Source organism: Typopeltis vanoorti, chromosome 12, assembly GCF_054136105.1.
Source record: "Typopeltis vanoorti isolate ZY-2024b chromosome 12, IOZ_Tvanoo_1.0, whole genome shotgun sequence".
In the NCBI taxonomy this organism is placed as follows: Eukaryota; Metazoa; Arthropoda; class Arachnida; order Uropygi; family Thelyphonidae; genus Typopeltis; species Typopeltis vanoorti.
The window spans coordinates 48391471-48409720 of NC_143560.1; the positions used below are offsets into that span (position 1 = coordinate 48391471).

The following is an 18250-nucleotide window of genomic DNA, read 5'->3' on the forward strand; positions in this document are numbered from 1 at the left end:
AGCAAATTTTTAATGCTGATTCAACTTGAATATCCATACCAGATCGGGTTCTCTTCCGATCCATATTCTCATTAGTAAGAGCTGAAGTTTCAATGTTTAATTTGTTTTTTAAGATCTTATATCAGAATGGTTGTGATATTTTTAAATATACAGCCACACTAGGCTGACTCAATTTGGGCAACTAATCATAACACTCCAAAATTCTTTGCTTTTCTTAAAAAGATAAATCTTTATGTTTTTTACTTGCTTCTGTCATCATGCTAGGGCTGTTTTAATGAGCACTTAAAGTCAAATTCACTTACTAAAAGAGAGCACAAGAATAAACTTGAAAAATCACAATTAGTCTGTATTTATACTTCCCTGCATTTGCCTGGAAAATTTAAGTTTTATGGAAGATTAAGATTAGTTAGAAGAAACTGATGAGACTAGGGATCTTGGAGTGTTAATAGATAGGAAGTTGAAGTTTAGGGGCCATGTGACAAAGATTGCAAATACTACTGAAAAGATAATTGCAATGCTGAAACGAAAGTTCACATGTAAAGATAACGATGTTATTTTGCCTCTTTACAAGATCTTGATAAGACCTCACTTGAACTGTTGTGTGCAAGTCTGGTCTCCTGGTTTCCATTGTGATTCTGACAGATTGAGAATTTGTAGACTGCAGACACTAGCAAACAGGAGAAAGAGGGGTGATAAGATTGAGACTTACAAATTTCTGAAAGGATCATACAAGATTTCAATTTATGGAGGGTGGGAAAAGAACGAAAGGGCATCCTTGGAAGCTGAGAATGAAGGCCACCAAGAAGGGTGTGAGGGCTAGATTTTTCTCTCAGAGAGTGGTGCATGATTGGAATGGATTGCCATTGGATATTGTGAATGCAAGCAGTGTGAATGAATTCAAGAATAAGTATGATAGCTGGTGTAGTATGTGACCTCTCTCGATGAGTCTCTGACTCCCTGGAAGTCTCTCTTAATAATAATAATTACTCGCCTGCATTTGCCTGGAAGATATAAGATTTACGAAAGATTAACAAAAAAAAGTCATGTTTTGACAAATGTCAAATTTCTTTGTTTCTTCCTTATTTCTTGTCAAATTTTCTCCTGATTAACCCTTATTTCTTAGAATTCTGAGACACAAAAGGCTAAAATATTCGAGGATTTTGATAACAATAACCGAAACATCGATTATAACAAACGGATTATTTTTAATTCATTTTGAATGCGTGTTTTGCGACCAACTAATTTTGATAATAATGGCCGATTGATGATAATATCCACGATCACAATAAGCAGATTCTACTGTAATAAGAAAGAATTTCAATTTCTTCTTACAACCTTTCAACAGAATGCTTGTAAGAAGAAACAAATAGTTAATAAGCTACTAATTCAACCTAACTCCTCATCATATTGAAGATAGAAATAGTGAAAAAGTCTACGTATTACTACCCTACATCAGTTCCGTTTTGCCAGAGTTCTCAAAAAATATAACATTCAGACTTCTTTCACTCCTCTACTTAAACTCTGTTCCTTGCTCAGTATGCCTAAACAAAAACATAACCTGAAATATCCTGGTGTTTACTGTATTTGGGACAACTGCAACATGCCTCATTTTAGTCAGACTGAAAAATCCATCAATTTACATCTAGAGTAACATAAAAGAGACATCACATGTAGCAGAAACAGAGCAAGAGCTCTGTCGAACGACGTCCTGAATTCTGCACACGTTAACAGCAAAAACTATCATTCACCCAGTCATGTGGGACAAATCAGAAAATATCTTTCAATCCTATTGATGAAATGGAAAGAAGAATTGTAGAATCTAAAGAAATCATACTCCATCCAATACATCAACACTAACCTTAGCTATAATCTCTCAGACTGTCGTTGCACTGCTATCCAACTTTGGTGTTCACGAGACCTTGAACGCGTGCGTACACCCAACAATGGAGAGAGAGAGAGAGAGAGAGACAGAACGGTTTCAAACGTTAATGCTTTAATGTATAGAGTTTCCCTCACAACGTTTGTTGGCAGCTACCTTTATGTTATACACCTGAAGAAGTCTTCTAAGAAGTTGAATCTAGCAATGCAGTTTATTTAAATTAAGTGGTTCTATTTTTTTTTTTTTATCTCTCAGCTTATAGTCATTTAATCTGTTTCAAAAATAACAAATAAAATATATATATTATGTCTGATGTAAAAATTAGATAACTGTACTGCTTTTTACAAAGGAGAACATTAAGAGGGAAGGGAATGCACTAAAAAAATTACTACCACAAAGTGGCAAAACAAAACAAACTCTGTCCAACATCTGGAATGAGGAAGAATGGGATAGGAGATGGGCAAACAAACAAAGTGAACTGCAGAATGATATCCCTGGGTAGAGAAGAATAGTTGTGGAAGGAGGCACTGGTATTATTAAATGAGGAAAAAAAGCTGGAAATACATCTCTTAATTATAAAAATCAAGTGGAAGTTATAATTTTTGCATTGCTGAAGTGAAGCCTTTTGGCTCTTTATTTTAGAAAATAAATCTCTTAATGTTTGGACTATTAAATGGCTTTTCACAGATGACAATAATTTAGCTTCATATAAATGCAATCACTGTTCCCTATCTACAAATTGTCTGCAAATTTTCTTCACTGGCTAGTTACTTGTTTTCATGAAAGAAAAAGCACTAATACCAGAAAGGGAAAATGTCACCTGTTTGTATGAGACCAATAAACGTGCAACTGGAAAGCCTATGCAAACATTCCTATATCTCAGACAGGAACTGACCTTTTTTATCTTTCTAACAAAAGGCACTGTCATTACTAAAGCTCAAGTATTTACATTACATATACTGGCCACAGAATTAGAAACTTTTATTCAATGTAAAGTCATGCAAATGCCAAATCAGCTGAGCTGATCTAGCTAAATTAATAGACGTGGTTTAATGTTTTTATTGGCAAGAAAATCAACCATAGAACCCATTTTATTTCAGACAGTTAGGTGCCAAGAAATGGCAGCACTTGTTTGCCTTTCTCTTCAATGGTTGCTGCTTATAATTAGTGATAGCATAAGCCAGCTATGAATTTCATATTGAAAAGAATAACATGTATGAAAGTTTTAAAGTGAATAAAAATTTGAGCAGCTCTCAGATGTGAAATGTAGACTAAAATACACAAACATGATTGAAGAAAAAATGCAAGAGTTTGAGAACAGGAACCAAACCTTGGAGAAAACTCTGATTGATTCAGCTAGAGAGGCATGTGGTGAAGTTGTCTGCAAGGATAGAAAAATTAGAACTCCATGGTGGACAGAGGAAGTTAAAGAGGCAGTGAAGGAAAAGAAGAAAGCATATCAAAAGTTCCTGGCAAATAAGTCAGCTTGTGCTCTTAGAGAATACAGAGACAAATGTAAGAAAGCTAAACACTGTGTAAAACTAGTTAAACAAAAGTCATGGGAGGACTTTGCAAGAACATAGAAAATAAATAACGCAAAGGTGGCAAGATATTCGGGAGGTTGTTGAAGAAGCTCAGAAATGGAGGAAAGAGTGCTGTAAAAGGAATTAGATATGATAAAGGTGACATGAAAACAGGAGAAAAAGATATCCTTGAAGTATAGAGTAATTACTTTGAAAAATGGAACAAGCAGTGATAGCACAGTGGTAAAAAACACTCAACAGGCATATAATCAGGAACACATATTCATACTTGAAGTAGAAAAAGCCATCAAAGGTTTGAAATGTGGAAACGCAGCAGGAGTAGATGATATTCGACCAGAAATGCTGAAGTATAAAAGTCTTACAGTGGCTGCACTGCATAGTTCAGAAAGCCTGGACAGAGGGACGAATTCCTGATGATTGGAGTAGAGCTCTCATAGTACCCATATATAAAAAGGGAAATAAATTGAATGTGAAAATTACAGAGGTATTTCCCTACTGAGTGTTCCTGGCAGGATCTATGCAAGTATACTTGAAAAACGGTTGAGAAGAATTGTGGAAGAAAAGCTTGGTGAAGAACAAGCTGGATTCAGGCCAAATAGAGGCTGTCAGGATCAGATCTTCAATTTACGACAAATAGTGGAGAAATCATGGGAATTTAACAAAGATCTGTATTTAAGTTTTGTCGATTTGGAAAAGGCATATGACAAGGTACCAAGAGAGAAGCTATTCAATACACTGCAGTTATATGGTGTCAATGGGGCATTATATCAAGCAATATTTAGTCTTTATTTGAGTTGTAAGTCAGCAGTTAGAACTGAAGGAAGTACAGGAAGATGGTTTAATGTTAAATCTGGTGTGAGACAAGGATGTACATTATCCCCTCTGTTATTCATTATCTATATGGATCACATTATGAAGGAAAGTGGTATTAAACCTGATATCAAAATTGGAGATGTTAATGTCAGTTCTTTGCTTTATGCAGATGATGTTATACTTCTAAATAAATCTACTACAAGTCTGCATTATTCTCTGACTAAATTGAATAACTGTTGTAATAGATATGGTATGAAGGTCAGCAATAAAAAGACAAAGACAATGAAAATAGGCAGAATCGTTGAAAATGTCAACTGTGTTGTGAACGGAAAACCTGTGGAACAAGTAAAACATTTCAGCTACTTAGGCACGATTTTTAGTGAAGATGGTAAATTAAATATAGAAATAAACAGAATCAACAAAGCTAGTATGGTAGGAAGTCAATTGAATAAATTCATATGGAATAAGAGAGAAATTAGTCGGAACACTAAATTAGCTGTATACAAGACAAAGACAGTGTTCAAAACAGTTTTAACTTATGGATCCGAGAGCTGGGTCAGAAGTAAAACACTTGACCAAAGACTAGAGACCGTAGATATGAGAGTCCTGAGAAAGATTAGAGGAGTGAACAGATGGCATCAATGGCAATATCATATTTCTCTGCCAGTTTGGCAGGAAAACGACCCAGAGGAAGACCAAGATATAGGCGGATTGATACGGTACAAAGTGCCTTCTTCTTTGAGTGCCATCTCCTATCGGAGGTCTGTGACCACCTTGGCAAATTCTGAGCGATCCTCAGCCACTCTAAACAGTCCCTCAGAGCTCATGTCAGTGCATTGTCTGCCAGTCAAGATTTTCTTTGTCTTCCCTGTCCTCTTCTTCCATTTTCCCCTTCATAAGCAAATTAAAGTATTTTATATTTTTCATTACGAAGTAGGTGACCGAGATATGCAGTTTTCCTTCTTTTTTATGGTATCTAAAAGTTCACGTGATTTCCCCCATTTGTTCCAGTACCTCCCGATTGGACGTTTTTGCTGTCCATGGGATTTTTCACATTCGTCTGTATAACCACACAGCATTTAACCAAGCATACTCTAAGCTCAAGTTGCGGTTACACACTGTTGATTTCATCAGGAGAAAATTTTTTCTTGCCATTTCAATTCTAACTTTTATTTCCATTTCTGGATTGCATTCTTCATTTAACCAGCATCCAAGATATTTAAGCTTTATCACTCTTTCTATTCGTTTCCCATTTAAAGAAAGTGATGAATTAAAAATTGGTTTCTTGCTTATGACCATGAATTTCGTTTTGGTGATTTGTGTGAAAAAAAATGGTGATTTTTAATCCCATTTTTTTTCACTATCTTCATTCACTAGTTCCAGAAGATTTTGAAGATCCTGAATATTGTCAGCCAGGAGAGCTGTGTCATCAGCATATCAGATGTTACTGTTGATTTTGCCATTTATATTAATCCCTTCCTCTCTTCCTTTTAAGATTTTATTTGAAATATAGCTTCTAAGTATATGTTAAAAAGAAGAGGTGACAGCACACATCCTTGCCTTATTCCTTGTTTGATGTTAATGGGGTCTGTAATAATGTCATCAACTTGAACAGATGCCTTTTGGTTCCAATATAAGTTTTGAAATGATCCTGATGTCTTTACCATCTAATCCAATTCTCTTTAATAGTGCAATCATTTTAGTATGTTGGACTTTATCAAATGCTTTCTCAAAGTCAATGAAGCAAATGAACTTCCTTGTTTTGATCAATACATTTTTGGAATAAGATTTGAGAGCAGAAAAGAGCCTCTCTTGTTCCCAAACCATTTCTAAAGCCAAACTGGGTAGCATTGATGGTGTCTTCACATTTTCTGTATATTCTTTTTTTGAATTATTTTCAGGAACATTTTGAGAACATGACTCATTAGGCTGATCATTCTATAGTCATTACAAGTTTTTGCATTTGCTTTTTTAGGTAGCATGCTGAAGGTCGACTGTAATCGGTCTTGTGGGAATATGCCTGTATTGTAGACCTTATTAAATAGCTTTACTAATATAGCAATGTTGTCACCTTCTAATAACTTTACTATTTCTGCTGGTATTCTATCAGGGCCTAAGGCTTTACCATTTTTAGCTGAGTTCAGCACACATTCTACCTCTGATCTTAGAATGCATGGACCATCCATCTGTTCATAAGTATTTTCTGGGTTCTGTCTGTTATCAGAAAAGAGTTCTACATATTTCACCCATTCTTGTATTTTGTCATCTTTTTCAAATATTATTTCTCCCTTTTTGTTTCGAAGGACACATAGTTGTTTTTTCTTCAATATGCCTGAGGTCACTTTCAGCTTTTTATGTAGATTAAAACTGTCATGCTTTTCTTGTAGAATTTCAATTTCTCTACAATTTTCATTCATCCAGATTTATTTTGCTTCTTTGATCTTGCCTTTAATAATTTTTTGAACCTCTTTATATTTTGTTGGACTGTGATTTTTATATGATCTGTGTTGATCCATGAGAGAAAGAATTTTATCAGTTATCCAATCTTTCTTTTTTACTGCTCTATCAGGACACAAGGTATTGGTACAAAGTGCCTAGACAATAGCAATATAAGATCTGATAATGTTGGAGTCTTGACAAGTAACAGACTGATTTGGAGGAAAATTGTAGATAGGAAGTTAGTAATGATGTAAATTTTTCATGTAGTACTATCATATCCTGTACACCCCCTTGAGGGTACATGGCAGGAATTGGATGATGATGATAAGCCAGCTATCTCTGATTGGCTACTGGTGTTGACTGAACCACCCACTCAGTCTCCAAAAGCTAGATAGGGTTAAAAGACCTCGGCTACTCCCTATATGGGAATAAAAGGTGTTAGCTGAATATCTTATTACCTGGATTATTATGTTTAAAATGGAATGTTGAGGATAACTATTATCAGCAATTGTACCATATCAGTTTACCATTCAAAATAGCCAAATGGCATTAATTCTTACTCAGAACATAACTGCAAACATTCTCTCTCTTTCTTGTAAGACTTGTAGATTCAACTATCATCTGGAGAATAAAAATCTATTAACTATAATGAACAAACTCAACAATTCAGCCTGCATTTTGAGGCTGTTTTCAGAAGTATACATGTAATAACTACAAATACCATATATAAAGCACTAAAGAACTAATCAGATTCCAACAATAAAAACATTTTGTTAATCTGCAATAGCAGTATACTGTATCGAGTTGCTTGCTTCCTATACCAGGTGGATTAACTCCTAACACATACAATATTTTTATTCATCATAATTTAGCACCTGGCCCAGGACTTTCAAACATTAGCATGACCTTCGGTGAACCACCAGTGAATATTACTGGAACAACAACACTGTTCCTGTCCCAAGTGTCCAAACTACACATTGCAAAATATTGGGGGAAGACAACATGGAACATCATTTTACATTACCAGTCATTTAACAGCATATAAAGGTAATTCTGTACATGTAATTTTGAACCTTTTTTGTACAAGTAAATGATTAATAACATGCAACACAAGATAACTACAGTTTGCTATTCTCTTCCCTTGTGGACCATGAACATTTGGATTTGCATGAGTTAGAAGCAGAGCAGAATAATTTTTTAATAAATTGTTTTGAAAAAAAAATTTTGAAAGCCTGTGGAAGCAGAGAAAGTTTTGGAAAACTGAAATGATAATTTGTACTTTTTTAATTATTTAATTCAATTTAATTTTAATTATTTAAATTTTAATTATAAATTTATATAGATATATTTTTTTTAATAGGAGCGCATCAGAAGCTAACCCATTTAAGTACTGGTAAACAGACCAGACCAGTACTAAATGAGTATCAGATAACCAGGAGATTACTATATTAGAATACTTTTTTCGTTTCATCTTACCTTATCAAGGTATTCACTTTCTGTACATCAATGTTGTACAGCTTTTTCACTGCATTTTTGATCTGTGGTTTATTAGCCCTCAGATGTACAATGAAAACAAGAGTATTGTTGTCTTCTATTTTTTTCATAGCAGACTCCGTGGTAAGAGGATGTTTAATTATGGAATACTGGTCTAACCTACAACAAGAAAAAAAATTTACATATTATTTAATACTAAACTTGATCTTGAGGCAAAATTAAGAATAATATGGACTCAAAATTCTTGGTTCCACTAAGAAATTAAAATACTACAAAGTACACCATAAGTGATGCCGCACTTATATTGCACCTGATGGCTTGCTACTGTGCAGTCAACTCTCACTACAGCAAACAATACTAAAAAACTATAACCAAAAAAAAAAGTTCTGACCAAATCTGATTAAAACAGGCAATAAAAGCAGATAAAAATAACATTCATAATACAATGCACATTTAGAAGAATGGGCAATTATATGACAATCCATTTGTAGTTATTACAGTTTTGTTATAACCAACATCTTGTTTTCAGAGCAAATAATTAAGGTAATTTTAAATAAATTTTTACCCAATCATATCAGAATACAGAAGGTTAGTAGTTTAACAAGCTCATGACAGAGCTTTCGCAATTGGTATATAGCCAGCATGGTTGGCTGAGTGGTTAGCATACCCACTCTAAATCCTCGGATTGTTGACAGAAACTCTAGTTTACAAGATTTTCGAGGCTTTTTTAAAATGTAAAAAATTTGTGTCAGCTACTGCTGTCATTAAAGTAAAATTAGTTAAGGAAATCAAAGACTCCAGCAATAGGTCTTCTTATAGGTGTTTCTTCAGATCTTTCAGAAGAGAAACTTTTCCATTATATTTAGAGGGACCTGTGGCATAGTATAATTATTAAAAACAACCCGTAAGTCCACAGTAATAACTTTAATTAATAAATAAGGTAGATATTCCGTACTAAAAATAATAGTACATCTTCAGTGTTACAAACAGATAGGAATAGAATACAAGTAACAAATATTCGGTAGATCACCTATTAAAATACAATGTTGTTGCTAGCTATGAAATGAAAGAAATTAATAAAGAATTAATATTTAAGATAATTAGTTTTTTTAATGATTACATAAAATAAAAGTCTCCCAGATCTTCGAGAGAGAGAAAGAGGCAATCATTTCGATTTAAATTTGGTCGGTGTAAAAAAGCTTCACAACTTTCTTTAAAGAGGCGTTCATATTTGAACCTGCATCTATGAAGTAGAATAGCTTTATCCCACTGGATATTACAGGTAGTGGTAATACTGTCTTGTGCTAGACCAGACTTCTGAGGTTTGTTGTAATAATTATAATACTAAAAAAAAAAAAAAATCAGCTAACGCCTTTTTATTCCCGTATATACGGGAGTAGGCGAGGCCACTTAGCCCTATCTAACTTTTTGGAGACTGAGTGGGCAGTTCAATCTCCACTGGTACCCAGTCAGAGACAGATGGCCCAAGGCTATCACTAATTAAGCGGTACGCAGTGAAGAGCGACGGCTCAAATGTGCCGCCATCTCGTGGTCCCTAACCTTAACACAATATATTTAATGTCTGAAATAATGTGGGTTCTACGGTCGATTTTCTTGAGTTTACAGGACGAAAAACCCGAGTTTCCGGGAGGAAAAACCTGCTTGCCCGTGCCAGAGATCGACTAACTCGGGAACCGGTCGAAAAAAGGCTTAGAAAAATTTCCTCTAGTCGCCGACTAGACTCGAAACCAAGACTTCCTTCGTGCGGCCAAGCGCGGTGGTGTGCAAATGCCACATCCACTGAGCTACCACAGAACTTTTTTCCACAGAACGGCCAGTTTGTCCAAAATAAGAAACATCGCATTCACAAGGAATTTTGTAAACGCCAGCCAAAGACAGAGATGACAGTTTATTTTTTGTAGAAGGCAATAAAGAAGAAATTTTGTTGATAGGAATATAAGTGGGAATCAATTATTGGAACTTTTTTAAAATTCTACTTATAGGTTCTGAGATTCCTGGAATGTAGGGGATTGGAACTCTGCGAATGTTGAAGAAACCTTAGGTATTGGAACATAAGATTCAATTATCTGTTGGATTTGATTAGGGTGGTATTTTATTAGATACCATTAACTTTTTAATGATGGAAAGTTCTTGTTGTAAGATTTCTGGAGAAGAGGAAACTTTATGTGTCCTATTAATAAGAGATTTAAGAATGCCAAATTTTTGAGATGAGCAGACTTTTTATGAATGTATCTGCCAGTAAATGTGGGCTTTCGGAAGACGCTTGTAGATAAGGTACCAGAAAAAGTTCGAGTAAGCAGGATGTCCAAAAATGATAAAGTACAAGAATTTTCATTTTGCATGGTGAATTGGATACGAGGATGAAGGCTATTTATTACAGACAAAAGAAAAATTTAGAAACCTGAGAAAGTGTTGAGAACGTGGTTAGGGCATTGTCATTTGAACAGATAAGTTTAGCCCTGTTGTGTAGTGTCTTAATGACTCCATATTGTTGCGAGGAGGGGTGGTGGTGGGATTGTTGGTGAATGTATCTGCCTGTATGCGTGGGGTTTTCTAGAGACTGAGAAAACCAAGGTTCCATCAGGCTGGCAGGTTACTAGTGTATCTAAGAAAGGAAGGCAGTTGTTTTTTTCTTCTTCCAGGGTGAATTTGATTCTGGGGTGTTGGTTGTTTGAGTGTGTTAGGAAGGAGAGGAGTGCATCGGAGCCATGTGGCCAAATAGCAAAACACATCATCAACATAGCGAAGCCAAATGGTTGGTTTTTGTGGGGAAAAGTTTAAAGCTTTCTCTTCAAAAGTCTTCATATAAAAGTTGGCCAACGGTGAGGAGAGTGGAGAACCCATGGCTGTCCACTATTTGTTTGTAGAATTTTCCTTCCCAAACAAAATAGCCCAAGTTTGTGAACTGAAGACCATCAGAAGACCTTCAGTCCAATCGCCCAAGAATACCAACATTGCCCGCTAGGGGGGCACCATCAGGACTTTAGGAGAAATAATAGATTCCTGCTTCTTCCTCACTTACTGTTTGTTGTGCCTGCGTGCACGTGTCTTGTTCTTAAGTTTCTTGAAAATGGCAACGTGACGTTGCCGAAATATTGAAGTATATTAAAATTTATTTTAATGTATATCCTAGTTGACGTTGTAATTTCCTTAAATCATTTAGTAAAAAATGCATAACCAACATCTAAGCCTTTCCACGAGAATTACGATAATCCACGGAGATGATATCGCACGTAAAGCACGCCATTATGGTAAAATGAAGTTAAAGCTATCAAGACAACTGAATTGTCTTGCCTTCCTAAAACGCTGCCGGGATAACCAGGTAATTCCTGCGTGAAATTCAAGCACTGTTTCTCTTCGCAAAAGGCTCTTTGTATTTATAACCATGCCAGCCAAGCCTTCCTCAGGGAACAAATCCTACAACTCGCCGTTTCCTGAATGATGCTAACTTAGCTATCCAGGCACTTGAAGATGACCTTTCAAGCACCTTAAGTTACGAAATTTGGTCTATTTTATACGACATCTCGTGCACTGCAGCAGAGAAAGAATTTAAAAAAGTACGAGATCGACACATCAAAAAATTTAAAAAATAACTCGATCTCGAAACCACAACTTCCTACCGAAACAGTAGTCAACCTTTCGTCATTTAGTGTGAAACCTGAAGCACTCGACACCCTCGCACGTGGCCACAACTTCGCCATTGCGCCCAGAAGAATACCTGCTGAAGATATGATACGAATTGAATGCAGGATACGACACCTTCCAAACCACGTCGCCAACGATATTAGACTGGATGTGGCTTGTGTTCTGACCAAAGCTAACATGCCCAGTAAGGAAATTAAATCTCTGCTAGAATTAAAAAAAACAAGAAAATAATAATCACCAAAGCTGATAAAGGGAACGCCACGGTATTGTTTAACCAAAAGGATTACACAGGTAAGCTGAAAGCTCTATTGTTAGATCGGGCTACTTACCTCCCTATCGAGTACAATCCCACCAACTCACAAATTAGAAAACTCCACAGGCTCCTTAAGAAGGTCACTTCTTGGCCTGTGGAAATCACTAACAAATTAAAACCATTTAACTCCATACCCCCCCCCCCCCCGTATTTATGGACTCCCAAAAATACATAAGGAAAATGTGCCATTACGTCCCATAATGGATGGCATTGATTCTCCCACATACAAACTAGCTAAACATTTGGCCAAAGCTCTCTCACACTATACTGGCAACACAACTTCACACATAAAAAACAGCCCACTTCAAAGCCAGCAGAGAAAACCTTACACTCAAACACACTGACATAATGGTCAGTTTTGATGTCTTCTCCTTATTCACAAATGTCTCAATCAAAGAATCCTTAGAGCTAATCCAAGCTAAATTTCCTCCCAATATCACAGCCCTATTTCAGTTCACAATGAACTCACTATTTTGTTTGGCAAGGAAAATTCTACAAACAAATAGAGGGGACAGCCATGGGTTCTCCACTCTCCCTACCCTTGGCCAACTTTTATGTGGAGACTTCTGAAGAGAAAGCCTTAAACTCTGCCCCACAAAAACCAACCATTTGGCTTCGCTACGTTGATGATGTGTTCGCTATTTGGCCACATGGCTCCGATGCACTCCTCTCCTTCCTAACATACTCAAACAACCAACACCCCAGAATCAAATTCACCCTGGAAGAAGAAAAAAACAACTGCCTTCCTTTCTTAGACACACTAGTCACCTGCCAGCCTGATGGAACCTTGGTTTTCTCAGTCTCTAGAAAACCCCACGCATACAGGCAGATACATTCACCAACAATCCCACCACCCCCTCCTCGCAACAATATGGAGTCATTAAGACACTACACAACAGGGCTAAACTTATCTGTTCAAATGACAATGCCCTAACCACAGAATTAAACCACATTCTCAACACTTTCTCAGCCAATGGCTACCCCCCCCCCCAAAAAAAATATTAAAACCAGTAAACCACAACCCCCTCCTCCTCCTCACAACAAGGATTACTCTAAACCCATCACCATACCCTATATCCGAGGCACCTCGGAAAAAATTACAAAAATCTTAAAAAACATGACTTTGTTACAGACCATATAAAAAATTGGCATCTCTTATCCACTCTACTAAAGACACCCCCCCCGCAGACCTACCTGGTGTATACCAGGCCCTTGCAGCTGTAAGCTGTCCTACTTTGGCCAAACAGGCAGGACAGCAAATATCAGATTTTCAGAACACAAGGACTACATTCGGTTTCACCAATACAGCCACTCTGGTCTTGCTGACCATGTGCTGGATACCTGCCATAGAATACGGTGGAAGAAAGCCATGATAATACACCGTAGTAAATACAAATACGGAAGGCTTTTCATGGAATCAGTTTCAGATTTGACTGCCTCAAATTTGGAAGACCTACATCAGAAGACTTCAGCCAAATCGCCCAAGAATACCAACATTGCCTGCTAGGGGGCACCATCAGGACTTTAGGAGAAATAATAGCTTCCTGCTTCTTCCTCACTTACTGTTTGTTGAGCCTGCGTGCACGGATCTTGTTCTTAATTTTCTTGAAAATGGTAACGTGACGTTGCCGAAATATTGAAGTATATTAAAATTTATTTTAATGTATATCCTAGTTGACGTAATTTCCTTAAATTATTTAGTAAAAAAAGTGCATTCATGGATAGCATTATTAAATTTGTATTTTTAGCACTGCATCTGTCACGGTTATTAATAATGGTCAATTTAAAATGTTTAATATGCATGCATACATACATAGTACAGAAACTGAAAATGACTGTCAGTGCCTGAAATGTATGCAATATATCAGCACGCATATGACTACAAAATACAAAGATTGCTCAATTTGAGTGCAAACTTGACTAGCAAAGGCCTTTGGAATATAAAATTTAAAGGTAATGATTTGTAATTAATAAGTTATATAATTTTTGTAACCTGTCAAATAATTCCAGGAGAAAAGTGTGCTCACTAGAATATTTACAATTCTGAGAGTGCTGGCAACTCTAGTCAAAAGACTCATCATATAAGCTCATGAAACTGCTTTATAAATGCATTCACTGTCTCTGAATTCACCAGTCACTATTCTCCATGCAAAAAAACCTGCTCACATCCTCCTAGTACAGTTTTCAGTGTTGACTTCTTGTTATCCACATCCCCCATTCTATGGAAAAATCTCTTCTACATTAAGCTGGTAATAACACCTTACCAAATTATATATCTAAATACTATCCTCCTTCCTCCTGCTATCTGAACACTCTGCAACTTGCATTTTCTCAACCTTTTTCCAGAAACCATCTTAGTCAATTGCCTCTGGATACTTCCCAATATCCTTGTTTCAGAGACAAAATATTTGCTGACTATGCTTTGGACACCCACCAAAGATACACCAGAAAAAGGCTACTCTATTAAATCATAGCAAATACAAATATGAGAGGATATTCCTCAAATCTTCCTCAGGCCTGAAAAACTTTCCAAACTTCAACAAATTTGGGTGCAGGAGACTACCCCAAATTTGGAAAGGACTGATCCTTAGATCTTCAGCCCAATGTCAAGACCACCCAATCTAGCCTACTAGAGGATGCCATTTAGGACTCTAGGCCCAACTTGGGTTTCCATTCTTCACCCTCATTTGCCCAGTGTTAGTGCATACATACACATGATTGTTTTTGTGATCCCTAATGATGGCAATGTAACATTACCAAAATACAGGAAAGTATTAATTAAAGTTATTATAATTAATATTTTAGTATATGTTATTTCCTGAAAAATATAGTTAGTCTTTTCTTTCTTGAGGTTAAAGAACAGAAGGAATAAATGTGAAGGCATTGAAACTTTTTTTAAAAAAAATTTCTTATTCATTATTCTGAAATTGGATTTTAGGGTACTTAAGTATTTATTAGTGCAGTTAAAACTTCTTTGTTTTGTGTACACCTGTACAATGGGGAGGGGAAGGATTTATCCATACTATTTATTCACAAATCTTAACTGAAGCTCTTCCTAAATGCAAGCGATCACAAGTGACTTTTTTTTTTTTTGTCACTAGTGACCCCCCCCCCAAGTATACTGTGAGGGTTGTACTACCTGTAAGTAAGTAATTCAGACCATAACTTTGTACCTTCTTCAGTTCAGCAATACCTACATAGGCACTCCCAATCAAAAGTCATCTGTCATTATAAGAATACCAAGTAGGAATGACCTCTGCAATCTCTATGCCTTATTTCCTTGTTTGGGCCTCAGGAGACATCTATGCAAGAGATGAATGAGAAAATGATGCCAGGAGGTCAGTTTTATCTTCAGGTGATATTGCAATAACTAGAATGCATGACTACCACTGGTGTAAGAGGCGAGTTTTCTACATTTAGTTGTTTCAGAGTCAGACAGTCCTATTAATGACTGTTTCGAACGTGCTGCAAGCATCAGTGTAGGCTGTGAATGAAACTAAAGTTTTTTTGACTCAAGCCACTTAATACTTTCTTTTTGACTGCCCTGGTACACTTCTTAGAAAACCATGGCTTTGGTATCAAGTGGAAACAATGAACAAAGTGGGAATGAAAGAAAGCCCTCATGCCAACATGAATAATTTCTTTAACACAACCAACTTAGTACCAGAATCTGTAAAATGGAAGGAGACAATAGTATGCCACAGAGAGGAAGAATAAGTCTCCAAGATCTCAAATTTGTATTGTTGCAATGCAAAGGATACAAATTTGTGAAGTGTTGAGGGGATAGGGTTCCACTAAAGATAAAATTTGAATGAGATTATGGTCCAAATTACCAAAAATATGTCAATCATTTAAGCCTAAGACAAGAATATAAGTAAAAAATAATTTCTGAATATTTAACAACTGTGAAACATCACTTACCTTGGTCTACGAGGTACACTTTTGCGAGGATATTTTGGCTTCCTTGGCAATTCCAGAGTATGTGGCCTTCTGAAACGCACAGTTGTCCTGATTTTTCTTCTTCTTGTGCCATGAGCTCCCTTCAGTATCTTCTTTTTTACAGCTAAAGCTTTAGCTTTTGCTTTTGATATAGGTGTAGAATCCTTCTTTCCTTTAAGTGCCTTTTCTGGTACCTTAGAAGCACCCTTGGGTAATGACTTCTTTTCAACTTTTTCCACTGGTTTTGTTTCTAATTTCTCTACTTTGGCTGCTGCTTTGGCAGCTTAAAAAAATAATAAATAAAATAAAAAAAAACAAACAAAAAAAACTTCTAATTTAATGCTTGTTAAAAAACACTAAAAATGTATTTATTTAATTCTTAGGCTAGTTGTCAGAAAAGCAAGCCAGAGATTAGATTTTTTTGTGTGTGTGTGTGTTAACCTCACACATAAGATACTACAGTAGCACATTAGCTGTTATGGGCATAGTATAATGGAAAATGCTACAGGTAGCCTGAATGCCATGTTGGTCAGTAGTCCAAGGTAGTAGAGATCAAAAAATATCAGAAATTTCATATACAAGAGTGCCTATTTAATTGATCAGGTAGGGAACCCAGAAGATACTTCAAGTAGCCCACCATACCATACCAACATATACCTAAGTGTACTGTGCAAGCAAGAAATTAGGGGGGGGGGTGATTTCTTTTTCCTGATAACAGTAGGTTATTTTCCATGGGTAATAATAAAGAAGGCTGTTCTAAAAGAAGACAAGTTGAGGAAATAGGAATTAGTTTGGTTGAAATTCACAAAGCTTACAGTTACCAGAAAATACTTCATAAACTACAAACAAAATATTAATAATAAAAAATATATAACCAGCAAGTCTAAATATACATACAATGAACTTTACTCGAGTCTCTATGAGAAAGTCTGTATGTGAATTTATTGTAAAAATTATAAATTCACATACAGTTCTGTTGTATATATGGCAAGCACAGTCTTTTATGCTGATTTGTTAGGGCTAATATGAGCATATTATCTGATCAAATGGAGAGTTAATATTTTATAAGCTACAGCAGGCTAAAAGGTGTTTTATACACAAAGTCAAGCATAATATTAGAGTGGAATTGGGCTGGACATGAAGCCAGGATGAAAAATGACAGCTCTTGCTACAGAGTTCAGATTTGCAGAGATGGAGATTCAAGAAAAAGTGGAAGAAGTAAAAAGATGAGTTTATAGGCATAGTGGGAAATTGCAGGACAGCCCATTGGAGAGAAAAGTGGAGAACACCGAGGAGGCCACTGTCCAACAGTGAGATGTAATAAGCTGATGACAAATACAGTAGTTCCCCACCTTATCTGCAAGGAATACATTCCAAGATACTCTGCGGATACCTGAAACCATGGATAGTACCAAACCCTATATATACTGTTTTTCCCTATAATTTAATTGAAAGATTAATTTATAAATTAAGCACAGTAAGAGATTAACAATAACTAATAATAAAATAGAATTATAACAACATACTGTAATAAAAGTTAGCTGAAAGTGAATGGAATATTAACCTCAGCATACATTTTTTTAAATATTATTTATTTATTTATTATTTCATGAAGTTTACAGCTTCTCTTTCACATATCTTAATTGCAGAATCACTAATCTTGCGCTTTGGGAGCCATTATTAAGTAAAATAAGGGTTACTTGAACACAAGCACTGCAATATCGCAACAGCCAATCTGATAACTGAGAACTACTCAGATAGGCACACAATTTAAAACATGAATTGTTTATTTCTGGAATTTTCCATTTAATATTTTTGGATGGCTACTAAGCGAGTAACGGGCAGGTAGCATATATGGTACAGCATGGATGCACTGGACAAAGGGGATTCACATACTGGGCGGGATAGCATGAGATTTCACCCCGTTACTCAGAACAGCATGCAGCTTAAAACTTATAATTGTTTATTACTAAAAGAAAGAGCTCATTTAGGTGATATCAAAGTAGATACTAGATCCAACATTATTTCAAAAGCCAAAATAGAAATTGTTAAAAATTTTGTAGAAACTATGAAAGTTTTTTGTAAGTTGACCTGAGAGCTTACAAGAATACAATCCTGCACAAGCTAAGATAACTCATGGATGCCAAGGGTTGTATTCTTGTA

The 18250-nt window shown here is 35.9% G+C and overlaps 1 protein-coding gene across 1 annotated transcript in view; it reads right to left on the reverse strand.

Moving 5' to 3' along the window:
• The window catches only part of RpL23A (ribosomal protein L23A), a 49399-nt gene that overhangs the window by 14973 nt on the left and 16176 nt on the right, over window positions 1-18250 (reverse strand). The window contains exons 2-3 of the mRNA XM_090401320.1: window positions 16070-16370; window positions 8152-8328 (exon numbers count right to left, since the gene is read on the reverse strand). Of these exons, the coding sequence (XP_090257446.1) occupies window positions 8152-8328; window positions 16070-16370 (478 nt within the window). The remainder of the gene's footprint in view (window positions 1-8151; window positions 8329-16069; window positions 16371-18250) is intronic.